The sequence below is a fragment of the Pristiophorus japonicus genome, chromosome 12 (genome assembly GCF_044704955.1).
Source record: "Pristiophorus japonicus isolate sPriJap1 chromosome 12, sPriJap1.hap1, whole genome shotgun sequence".
NCBI classification, from domain to species: domain Eukaryota; kingdom Metazoa; phylum Chordata; class Chondrichthyes; family Pristiophoridae; genus Pristiophorus; species Pristiophorus japonicus.
In genome coordinates this window covers 30,404,778-30,418,022 of record NC_091988.1, presented here as the reverse complement: position 1 = coordinate 30,418,022, position 13,245 = coordinate 30,404,778, and the positions used below count along the sequence as shown (strand labels likewise).

General features: G+C 39.2%; 1 protein-coding gene across 3 annotated transcripts in view; it reads left to right on the top strand.

The window, feature by feature from the left end:
• flnbl (filamin B, like) overlaps positions 1-8,193 on the top strand; it is a 185,829-nt gene extending 177,636 nt beyond the window's left edge. For all 3 annotated transcript variants that reach the window (XM_070895259.1, XM_070895258.1, XM_070895260.1), the window contains 3 exons: positions 1,042-1,260; positions 3,303-3,506; positions 6,686-8,193. In XM_070895259.1, coding sequence (XP_070751360.1) covers positions 1,042-1,260; positions 3,303-3,506; positions 6,686-6,873 — 611 coding nt within the window. In that variant the 3' untranslated portion in view covers positions 6,874-8,193. The remainder of the gene's footprint in view (positions 1-1,041; positions 1,261-3,302; positions 3,507-6,685) is intronic.
• The last annotated feature ends 5,052 nt before the right edge of the window (positions 8,194-13,245 follow it).

Here is a 13,245-nt window from a genome sequence, read left to right as displayed (position 1 = left end):
TGTCCAAAACACCACAGCTGGCTTGAAAACTAATATTTTGTGCATTGTACACACCTTTGCCTCTGCTCCACTGTGACTTATCTCTTATAAACAGATTGCTGTTCCTATGACTAAACTGACAGTTGAGCTTCCTATCTAATGACTTGTGGTTCAGCTCAATCAACAAGCATTGTAAGGTTGTTTACAAAAGTTTCAGTATGGAGATGGCTGTGAACAGTAGAGCTTCACAGCAACACAATGCCCATTTGTGACAGCACTGACAAATATAGCTAACTTTTGAATGGATTCTTATTAAAAACTGATCTGAATTGTTGACTTGTTATAAATCTAGTGCTACAAAATAGCATGGATAAACAAACATTTAACTATGCATCAACGCTGCTGTTAATCTGTTTGTAGAAGGACTGGAAGTTGCTTTCTGCTTGTGAATTTAAAATTAATAGACAAATAGCTTGAGGCTGGTGAAAGATGAGGTTTTTGACATTTTCCTGGGCAGAATCAGTCTAGATTTAACATTTTGTTTTAAGTAGTCTTTGTGTAGTTCAATAAAGTGCATTTTTTTTTTAAAACCCCGTAGTGGGTTGTTTACCTTTTTAAACCAAGTTACTGGTTTGAATCGACCGCAATGGTTAGGTTGGGATTTCAGACAGGAAGTTTGTGCTAGAGTATTCCTCCTTGGGGAAAACCCAGAAGGCTATTTTCCTGTTGCAATCAGTGACTCCTGAGTGCTTCATAATTGGTTGGAACAGATTATAAAGCCAGCATGTGATTCAGGTCTACAGAGAACTAAAAGGCTAAAGGTGACTGTTTTGAAGCTGTAATACTGTATTCTACAATAGTAAACAGTGACTCCCTAAATGCAGCTCTACTGCCATAAGATATCCATTAGATGCTTTGGTGTAGTAATTGGGACATGTTACCCTGTGTTGCATTTGGGTATATCTCAGCTGGTGACAATAGTATTTCCACCACTGCTGCTGAGAGTATGTGTGTGTGTAATAATGGACAAAGCACATTTATCTCAATCCTTTCTGATTACAGGTACCCAGTCTGAATTTATTGTTAAAACTGCAAATGCCAGCCCAGGCTCACTTACTGTTGCAATTGATGGGCCATCTAAGGTGACAATGGACTGCCAAGACTGCCCTGAAGGATACAAGGTCTTGTACACACCTATGGCACCAGGAGACTACCAAATTGGAATTAAATATGGTGGACCCTATCACATTCTGTGTAGTCCTTTCAAGGCAAAAGTAACAGGTAACATGGGCAGTTGGCATACCAGTTAGACACCCAAGCAGTCTACATTAGGCAGCCTACCAATAAAACAATGCAGTTTTATTTCAGTCTAAAGTCTACAATATAACCTGTTGACATAGCTTATTGTGTTAAACATTATTGCTTGCCATTTTACTCAGACAAGCATTAACTTTGTATGAAAGGACTTCAATTTTTAGAATTAATTTATTTAGGGTGGATGTTATAACCTTCCCGATGAAGTCTTTTTGAAGAAAGACTTGCATTTATATAGCACCTTTTCACAGTCTTGGGCATCCCAGAGCTTTACAGACAATGAAGTACTCTTGAAGTGTAGTCACTGTTGTGATGTAATGTAATTTACTCAAGTGGGGGTGAAGGTCTCGAGGGAGCTTTGGCCTGCATATAGCACCTGCTTGTTACTCCTAGTGCAGGAATGATGGCTGGGAGCAATGTTATATTTATATCCCTCATCTAGAGCGCAACATTTAGAGTACTAGACCTAGTGACCATATCTAGGGAGCATGCAACAGAGCATTTTTCTGAACTGATCTGTGAAACACCATGCCAAAATCTGTTGCTGCACAAAACATTACATTGAGCATGAAAAGATAACTGCATTTTTCTTTGTTTAAATATCCTGAATATAATTCCCTCCAAACAAGCCCATTGGATGCTTCCATTGTATTCTTGGTTAGACAGGTTAAGTGACTAAATGATGGCCTTGAATGTCGAGGGCTATTGCAGATATATACTGATGAATTTGGCATTTTTCTTAATACTTTTTACCATCAAGAGACAAATATACAATTGTAGAAAATATACTGCCATTTCTTTAAAGCACTGACAAATCCCAAATGGAAAGTAGGCAGATTACAAACCGTGCATTTCAGAGCATATCGGATGAGCTTTTGTGGTCTTCAAGAGTATTTCTGTACCAAATCTAATTTCAAATTAATTTGAGAATGCTGCAAATAGTTACAGGATCCTGTGGCAGATATCTTGGAAACGAAGTGGAAACTGCTGAGGACATTCAACATTCATATGTTCCTTTAGAAAGATTTGAAGTAGTTCCTCCAGGAATTGATCGAAAAATTATTTTCTGTGACATGTTACAATTCCAGTTTGACTTCACATTGCCAACCAATTGAACTTTATATTTATTTGTTCATGGGATGTGGCCATCACTGGCATGACCAGCATTTATTGCCCATCCCTAATTGCCTTGAACCGCTGTGTTTTTGGGGCAGTTTTGGTACAACCGTGACTTGCTAGGGCAGTTAAGAGTCGACCACATTGCTGTGGATCTGGAGTCACCTAGGCCTGATGTTTCCTTCCCTAAAGGACATGTAGTGAACCAGATAGGATTTTATGACAAATTGGTAGTTTCATGGTCACCATTACTGAGATTTTTTTTTCCAGATGTATTTTTAATTGAATTTAAATTCCAGAGCTTCCCTGTTGGGATTTGAACTCGTGTCTCCAGATCATTAGTCCAGGACTTTGGATTACTAGTCCAGTAAAATAACCACTGCTACCATTCCCATAGTGCTCTAAGAATTGGCTGGTAGGCTGTACATTAAATTTACCCTCTGATCTATTCAGACTGCAGCATAAGCTGTTGGCAAGTATGCTAACTTAATTAAAAGAAAAGATAATTGCTCCCTAGCAGAGTGTTCAAGGTCATAGTGTAGGAGCCAGAATGAAGCTTGGGACTTTGGCTTTGCCTTTTTTAAAAGCCACTTTCTACTTTTTACAAAATTGACTAATGTAATGAAGCACTTATTTTCTTGTAAAATGTTAAATGACTAGTCTATCCCTTTTATACACTTCCCTGATGCAGGTAGTACTGTGTTCAAATACACTGCAGGTACATTAATTTAACACTGCCAGTGGTTGAGGGCCGATATATAAACTGGGTAGTTCCTGAGTTGTAAGACCAAACTGAAGATATAACTTTTTTTTTTATTGGGTCACAACACTCTTGCTTTTTATCAACTAGCTAAAGGTAAATGATTTAAGTTAACAAATTTTTCATTTTCTAGGTCCTCGGCTGATCAGTGGTGGCAGTACACATGAAAGCTCCTCAATTATGGTAGAGTCTGTGACCAAATCAACAACTGTCAGCTCCTACAGTTCTGTTCCCACATTTTCATCTGATGTCAGTAAGGTGGTGTCCAGTGGTTCTGGTCTCGCTACAGCAAATATAGGGCAGAAGAGCTGCTTCTTGGTGGATTGTGGCAGAGCAGGTAAAGCTAACTCTACACCCTGACTACATTAGTATAATTGTTGAGACCCCCACACCTCCCCCTCAGAAACCACAGTAGCCTAGTATTGAGGCCAAGACTGTTCTATATTAGTTTGTCTTTTGTCATTACATTTAGAGCATGTTTGGTTTGGCTTCAGATCTAGGTTATATGAATGGAATCTTGCAGCATTTATACTTGTTCTGACCTGGTTTGCTGCCAAATGATTTAAATAACGAGTTCATTGTGTTGCATTCTTTGACGAGCCCCTTTGCAGTGATGTCTGAACTGGTTACATTTGTAAACTGCCACAGAGTGTTACAAATTCAGTCAGTTCCAAATTCTATTCCAAATCCAAGAGACACTTAATGCAACTTATTTTTTTACCTGTTCATTACGATGAGTTTAGTTTCAGTTTTTGAAGTGCAAAATTGGAATAACATACTTTGATTTTGGTTCTATTAATTATAAGCTGTTGGCTAGTGGACCCAATAAAAACGTTTGCAGGAGCCAAAGCTTAGGCCATTGTGTTGCCTGCTTTATAAATGTGTGCAATTTACTGGTGTGCAGCAGAACCCCATTCAAAGTTTATGCAATGAATGCTTGTAATGGTTTGAAGTGGGGCTCTTTGTACAGACTGTGTTGTGGAATAAAGCTGATATATTGCAAATCCTTAAACTCTACACCACAGCTTCTTATCTGGTCTTTACCCATCTGTACCCCAGTGTATTGTCTAGCTGGAATCTAAGGGCTAGAATTTCCCCAGCCTAATGCACATTTTAATGTAATTTTTTTCACATTACAAGTGCTATTTTGTTCTTAAAATGAAGTGGTCAAAATTCTCCAAACCTTAATGACATTTTGAAACTATCGACAAAAAGTGGATCACCCTGGTGCAACGTGAAAAAAAAAATCACACCTCCTAAGTTTGGCCATTCGATGCAATGTTTTTTTAGGATGGGGGAACAAAACATGAGAAAAGCAGGAGTTGCAGCCTCAAATGTCTAAGTAGGAAAACCTGCAAAAAAAAAAAAGTGTTAAATTTTTATTTTTAAATTCTTTTGCAGCAATTATTAAGTTAAGGGTCTTGTAAATGTGTTGTGATTTTTGATTTGAAGTTTTTTGTTTTCTCCCCTCCCAGGGGTGTTGATGGGCCTCAGGCTAAAGTTGGCAATTGCTGGTTTTTAACTTGAATTGTTGTGCAATGCTGTTTAAGGATCAGTGTATTTTGTGACCAAATTTACCCCCTTATATGCCACAATTTTTATTAACTAAAATGACAATCAAATAATGGCTGGCTGGCAAATTTCTAGCCCCAGTTGTTTTATGGGGATTAAATTTCCAGGACAGACTTTGTATAATGCTTTAAAAAATACCTAAAATATCGCCCGGAGGTCTTTTTGGCAGTAGCCAGCCTCAATTTTATTGTCACCCAAGACTTGCCTAAACAGGTGGCTTTTGTGTGCATATTAATGGCACTAAATGTTACAAGTAGAGGTGACTACAAGGTGGCAAAATAATTTTGGTTTGTATACATGTCCGAGCCTTTGGGAAAGCCAGAGTGATTTAGAAATAACAACTTTAACATCGTAAAACATCCCAAGGTGCTTCACGGATGTGATTGTCAAACAAAATGACACTGACCCACAAAAGGAGATATTGGAACAGGCTTGGTCAGAGGTAGGTTTTCAGGAGCGTCTGAAAGAGAGGTTTAGAAGGGAATTCCAGAGCTTGGAGCCGAAGCAGCTGAAGGCACCAATGGAGTGATTTTGAAATTGGATGTGCAAGAGGTCAATGCTGGCGGAGCACAGATCTGAGGGTTGTAGGGCTAGAGGAACACAGATCTCTGGGGGTTGGAGGAAGTTATAGATTGGGAGGGGTGAGGCGGTAGAAGAATTTGAAAACTAGGATGAGAATTTTAAGAGGTGCTGCTGGACTGAGAGTCAAATGTAGGTCAGCAAACAGCTGATGGGTGAACAGGACTTGGTGTGAAAGGGAGCAGAGTTTCAGATGAGTGCCAGGAAAGAATTGGAATAGTCTAGTCTAGAGGTAACAGACATAGATGAGGGTTTCAGCAGCGGATGGGCTAAGGCAGGGGTGGAGACGGGCAACATTATGGAGTTGCAAATTAGTCTCAAATCTGTGTCCAATCTGCGTAACAACACACCTGATTTCTATAACGCCCAATCCTTTCCACAGTACCAATTTGCTTGAGGTGTTCTCTTATACAAATCAGCATTTAAGGAGTACATGTACTGAAGAGATGGGTCTGCATGGATGATATCGAAGCTATTTTCAGGCTTTAGTGACTCATCCAAGCTAGAGAGAGATGGGGAGTTTCCTTGAAAGTAAACAGATGGTGTAGCACACCTGTGAACTTCAGGGTGAAAGGAGCTGTAACTATTTATGCACATGTTTTGGAGAAAATTAAATGCTTGATTTGTTTTGCATGGAATATGTAATTATGCCATTTAATTTGTTGAAATAAGGTTTTTAAATTTGCACCTCTCCATTTCTCCCCTCAGTCATCTGCTAATTTAATGATTTTGTTTAGCCTGATGTATAATGCTCAACTTTGAAAGGGTGGAGATTAGAGTAAAAATACAAGTAAAACACCTCAAATTTCAATGCTGAAAATTGTGTTTAAAGCCTGTGGGGAAAATATTAGTATTCAGTTTTTCAGGCAGATTCCCTGGCTATCTTGCCCCTTTTACCCACTATTTACTGTGTCAATCGTACATCTATAAAGCATTGTGTGCTGTGTTTCTGCAGAATGGGCCAGCACTAACAGGATGATGGGAACCATGTACAATACAACTTTTTTCTTCAAGGGATTGGGACATGATCCAGAATCCTCTAAATGGGGTGCAAATAAAGTATAGAATGCTTTTTTTCAAAAGAACCCATTGAAGATAGTGTTCCATGAATGGAAGTGGGGCAGGGGTTATTGACTGAATTTGTAACGGGAGTGGAGTTTTCTTCCTCACCTGAGCTGGCTATGATGCTGCTTCATGAGCCATTGTGTGACCTGGATTTGTGGAAGTTTTACCTTTTTTTAATCCTTTTCAGCATAAAATTACATTTCAAGAAACCTAATTCCATTGAGTATTTCTTGTACAAATAAAAAGGTTTCCATTACAATAAATAATTAGCTAACAAATCCAATATATTTTTCTCCTTAGGATCAAATGTACTGCTGGTTGGTGTTCATGGACCCACCATTCCGTGTGAAGAGGTATCTGTGAAACACATTGGAAACGAGCAATATAACGTGGCCTATGTAGTGAAGGAGAAGGGAAACTACACGCTGGTTGTAAAATGGGGTGACGAGCATATTCCTGGAAGTCCATTCCATATTACAGTTCCTTAAACAGGCCATCTCTTCAATCTGGCGACTGCAAATGTAATGCTCCAATTCAGTATCTTGAGTTTTTGGACACTGCTTTAAAAGCTGCAAAATGGACACCACTTTTCAAAAATGCTGTTGAAGCAGCAACTTTAAAGAATGGATTGGGTAATAGTAGCTAGAATTGCCATGGTTTATTGTATGTAGAAACTGAAGATTGTATGGATTATATATAAATATGAACTAAACTGGGTCAATTGTAAAACTGGATTAATGTGATGGGATTTTTTTGCCTGCCCTGTAGTTTGGCCAAAGCCAAAAATTGCTGCTTGGGCTTCAGATGGACTTAAATTCAACAATGTAGAATGAGGGAATCCCATTCTGAAATGGTTTATTTCAATAAAATTTCTGAACATTGCTTCAGTGTAATAATGAAACTGGAGTCAGCTCTACTCCTTTAATCCATTGAGGGGGAACACTTGCTGCTCATGGAAAAGGCACTAGCTTTGGTTTTGCAAGGAATGTGCAAACTGTTCAAAGATCTTGCAATGCAATTGCCTAAGCAGTGGAGACGTGGGAACTCTGGCCTCAAAAAAAATAAATAAAGTAATAATTCTGCGACAGTGTCCATGCATAAACACTGATCTTAAATTATTTGCTGCTGGGGAAAACCTTGCTGCTGTGGTCTTAGATACCCCATGTTTCATTGTCCACTGCATGTATGGTGCAGGTGCTAATGTCAATGTAATTTGAGGGGAGGACTGAATGGAATAAGATGGTGGACAAGGTAGCAATTTGTGAGCACCAACCTATAACATCCTTTACCATTTAGTCCTACCTCCCCTGCAGCCAGTGCTATTCTCAAGTTGGGTAAAACCGGGATAACCAGACCAGCGTCCCTCTTGTTGCACACATTCGGCCACTTCATTGATCAGATGTGCTGCCATTTTAGACGTACTTGGATATTTGACCTTGGTACTTCAGTCAAAATGAACTGGCCTCATGCAGCGAAGATCAAGGTTGCTCACCTGATTCTAGTGCATATTATTTGGGTAAAACATTAGTAGGTCAGTTTGTTGTATAACTGAATATTTGTGTTTTAAACTGAAATTACAAGCTACTAAATTGCACAATTGTCTTTTTATAAACTCAACTTTAAAATCTATTTATACTCTGGCCTTAATCTTGCTAAATATTTTTCTCCTGGAGCTGATTTTGTAATTGGATATTATATCTCGATTTAAAAAGTAAGGGGGAATGGTTTGTCATTTTTAGTGCTTTGTGCCTTACTGTGAAAAGCTTAATGTAACTCGGAACTGACAATAAACTTCAATAAATGCACAATTTTCAGTTGTTTGAGGTACTATATTAGTCACTAGTTGGAAATGTAATTCAGTAAGTCTGTGTTGAGCAACCTGTGATGCTTTAAAACTAGTGTGCAAACAAAACCTTCAGCCTGTCCTCGGCAGCAGTTTTTATGGTTGTTTTGGGTTGCATAGCAACTGTTCAACAATTGTAAAATCAAGGATCAGGTTAAGTGGAAAAACTTGTTAAGGACTCGGAACTTCATTTTCACCCATTTGGTACAGAAGGCTACACATTCAGTGCATGATTATGAACAAAATAATCATTAAAAAGCAATAGATCTATTAAAAATGCATATAAAAAAACCCACCACAATTGGAATGATCAAATTTTTATTTGTATTTCTACATGTTTTGCATATAGCATAGGCACATTAAATGTATTTCTTTCCCTTGCTTTAATAAGGAACTCCGCAAAACTGATTTGCTGAAATATAGATGCCACAAATGACCAACTGCACCCAATTTTTTGACGCAGCTGTATATACAACTGTACAAATAATGGCATAAATTCCTTAATGTAATTTGCCATTACGGTTCTCCATTCCATATTCCTTGAGTTGTTTGCTTTCAGTGCCTGGTGATGTCTGAGCCAGGAACTTTTTGTCTTTGTGTTACTTCACCTGAGCTTTAACCAGTTTTATTTGCCTTTTCAGTCTGATGGTCAATCCATGCACAATCTGGGCCTCCACTCCAGGTGTGCATGATCTTCGAGACCCTTTGCCCCACACAGCTCTTGCTGTTATGGCCAGCAGGCCACCCTGCACTTTTATCAGCACCTCCAAGTGCCTGCTGACTGTGTCTCCCGTCAAGCACCATTTGCAGCACAATATTGGCAAACTCTTGCTGCTACTCTGGCTGCTTGCCTTGAATTACATGTACCCTTTTCTACTGCACCAAGCAGTGGAGCATTGACTTCAGTTTTTCAGCAGTGTTTGCACTTCCAGTTCAAAGCTTGCTGGAATGTGGGAAATGCTGCGTTCCTGAGCCAATGAGGAGTACAAAACTGACTTCAAACAAGGTTTTTTTTCAATGACGACGACTGACTGGATTTTGATTTATTATAAAGTAGCTGTATGGTCAGGTTTTTCTTCAGTGTTTAACCTTTTTTGGCACACCTATATTTATATCTCAGCTGATATGCCTTGTTAACCAGTGCAACATCAACTCCTTTTTGCTAATTAACACTTTTTGACTTGTGCCCAAGATGATATGACACACATGCTGACAAATGGTATAAGTGCATCAATTCAGTCCTGAGTAATACTGCACCTCATAATAATTTATTTGCCTTTGTGAATAAGAGATTTGACACTTCATATTACCAATCTAGGATTTTTTTCTCAACTACATTTTGGCAATGATTTTTCTGAACTGGTTACTGTTATCAATGTGTGTTCAAGACCACCAGCTAGTAATGAAGGAATGTTGTCTGAGAGCAGGCCAGATTGTTTGATTTTAATTTATCCTATAAGTAGAGGATGGTTTGGATGGCTGGAGCAGGTGAGCATTATAGGTGGTAGCATTTGTCCATTGCAGATGTTCCTACTCCTGTACATGCATCATCTTTCTTCTGATTTTTGACTGAACATTGTGCATCCAGAGGCAACTCAGACTTGAACTGAACTAAACTGGCAAAATATATATTTAAGTTCATATGAAGGTACTGCAATGATTGACTGAGTGCAATGGTGTGCACTAGCATAAAAAGCACCAAGATCTTCGTGTTTGACTTTTTTAAATGGTAAATTCATTGATTATTCTCACTTATGTATAATTTTGCTGTTGAGTTTAGTTTTTAAGCCTGAATGCTAATCTTTTAGCATATTGTGTACTGTTTTGGAAAGATCTTGGAGCATGTGGTGAGTATGATTTTGAAGTGCATATCAACAGCAGAAAGGTTTATTTGTGTTGTGGCAATGTTGTGCCATGATGCACAAGGCCAAGGTTTGGTTCATGGGAAGTGCTTGCTCAAGGAAGCTGACTTTTTGCAATAAGCACAAATAAAAGTACTGAGAAGCAGTCTGCATTTTCACAACTGCACTTTTCGTGTTGCTATATTGTGCATTAAATTACTATCCAATACAATAAAGCAGCCAAGTTGGCTCTATCACTGAAAACCCTGAACAATCTTGTACAGGTAATGTGCATCAACTGCAGTATGAGTAATCCATAAACAATATCTCATTACATAAATGGCAGCATGATTTTCAAATTGCCAACATTAATATTCTTTAAAAATCACCCTAAATTCCAGATTACTGCTGTAATATAAATAAGTCTAACAAATATATTCTTGGTGTTTTTGGCAGGCTGTGAATACCAGAAAGGAAAGCTGTTGGAAATTGTCCAAGCAATTTTACATCAAAAATGCTTGATAAGATATAAATAACTGGTCTTGCCACAATGTTCTGGCTGCACATTGTGCGTACGGCCAACATTTCTGTAGCAACACTTAATGTCTTTGTTTATTTCAACATTGTAATTTAAAGAATGTTTAAGTTTCCGTATGTGATCTTCTCCATACAAAAAAAAAGCCCAGGTTGTTAAATGCTGGCAACTTTTGTTTTTTTAGGCTCCCCTGATTGGATCAATGGGTAAGTTTGCAGCATCAAGTATTACTGAGCCATACAGATCAGGAAGGTATGAAGTTCATTCCTGGTCTCTGTTGGGGCGTCACAATTGGCCTGGTCTCTAGCTAGGGAAAGGGGAAACATTAGCCAGGGTTCCCTCCTGAATGCTCTATACTGACCCCTGCGAGTCCCACCTGTGAACAGGGACTGTGGTTCTCATATTGGACTGTTCAGCCACAAGGACTCATTATTTTTAGATTGGAAGCAAGTCTTCCTTGACTCTGAGGGACTGTCTATGATGACTGACCCCTTCTGCAAAGTAATACTCTATGCTTGGCTGAGATTTCTTTGTCCATCCTCCACCCTGCACCCCCAATTCAGGCTCAAATGAATAGCCACTTCTACAATTAGTAAGCAAAACATTTTTGAAGGGAGAGGAAACTTCATTGGGTTTTCAGGGTCTAAATTTTCACACTTCGATTTGAGGTTAATTACATTCAAAGAATCTGAATGTAGCTACTAACAGGTGAAATATGTCTTCATGTTGCAACATATGCTTTAAAATTTGCCAATATAAATCAATGGTGGCAGAAAGTAAACATCCTCTCCAAACTTGGTTGGAGATGTAAATGTATATAGATATTGGAGAAAATTGATTCTAAATCGGCCTTGACAGAACTACAATTACTACGACTAAATGTCCATGTCATCTCAACAGTGGTGACGGGGCAGAATTGTTGGTTCTATGCCTGGCCACTTCAGTCATCTGTATCCCTTTCTGTGACCAGTTGCTTTTGACATTGTTTATCCAGCGTTCCTTGGTCTTCCTCAGCTTCTTGTTCAAGTACCTCTATGTAGGGCCATGAAATGTATTCCAGCTGTTTGTGCTTGAATTGAACCCAAGCCATTGCAGACATCTTAATTGGATCTTCTGTATCAGTGCTGTTGCTTGTCCAAGCCATGGTCTTGTCATTTTTGATTCTTTGCATCTTGGCAGAACTAGTGATACCTAAATGAGCTCCAACTTGTAAAAGCAACTCGTCACTCGCGTTGCGGGGGATTCCAATTGGACAGCAGTAGGTTATCAGGATCTAATCTTGCTGTGTTTTTGCCAGGTACTTTCCTTACTTGATGCATACCCAGCATTTTGAAACTGAAGTGAAAGTCCAATGCTGTTAAACCTGTATTTGTCTTGGTTACCAGATGGAGATCACTGATACCGGTAGTAGGAAAGGAAGATGCACACTACTTTTATTTGTATTTCAGTTGGAATCTGAGCAATAGCAAATTTCCATCAACTTGCCAAGTGTTAATGGCATGTGATTTTTTTTTTAACATTTAAACCAAATACGACCAGTTGCCTGGGAGCTGCATGGAGAGCTGACGTGTGAGGAAATATTAAATACTTTCCTTCAACATTATCCACACCTTTATTAAAATCACATGCCATTGCTTATACCAATTTATTTTCTCAGCTGACCTTTTTTTTGTCTTTAGTGGCTCAAGTTGTAGTATGGTGTCAGTGACATTTTCACTCTAGTGTGGGTCCAACTCCACGGAGTCGCACCTAGTAGGTGGAATAATGATTGATTTGGCTCCACTTAGTTTCTGCTGCTGACTCAATGGCCCAAAATACAATGTGCATTGAAACCTCCTACAAGTGAAAGTCTGATTCCACAGACTGAATAGATTTCAATCAGTTAGCTTAACAGACCATGTATTTGGGCTAAAACAAATATGCTGGAAGTACACAGCAGGTCTGCCCGTATCTGAATACCAGCGAATGTTTGGTTTGTATTAATTTGGGATGATCTTTCAGTGTTCAATCAGCTGATTGATTTTTCAATTTTGTACGCTCCACTAATGTTTAGTTTGACGGGACCAGTCTCCTGCAAAAGACTAATGCGTCAAAGTATGAAAACATTAACGAGTATTGTCTATACTTGGTCATTTGCATTTTTGTTGCACTATAATTGCAAATAACTGATCAAATGTATTTGATGTGAATTACACATCATAGGAGTTCCTCGAAACGAGGATAACTTGCTTCCACACCAAAAAAGGATTTCGCAGGTGTTTCAATGAAGGACTTAATATTCCAAGTCCTGAACTACATCCTGAAGGGTGGAAGGTGCCTGTGCATGGATTTTTTAACGTGTGGTGGCTGTTGCACACCAGCCACCATATGGGCTTGACAGAGCTAGGTCTTGGTCCAGTGGCGCAGATTATCCAAGACGACTATGGACCTAGTGCGTGCGCACATTGCAGTGTGGGCTGGCCCTGAATACTTGCCTCTCCTGGGCCCCAATCACATCCCTCCACAGTCTCTCACCGCTCCTGCTGTATCTACCCACGCTCCAATCATTTGACCTGGACCTTTATGTCACTCTTCACTGCCGTCTCCCTCCTCGCACTGCTCCCTGAAGTGGCATGCCTCCATGCTGCTCCCAGGCCGCTGC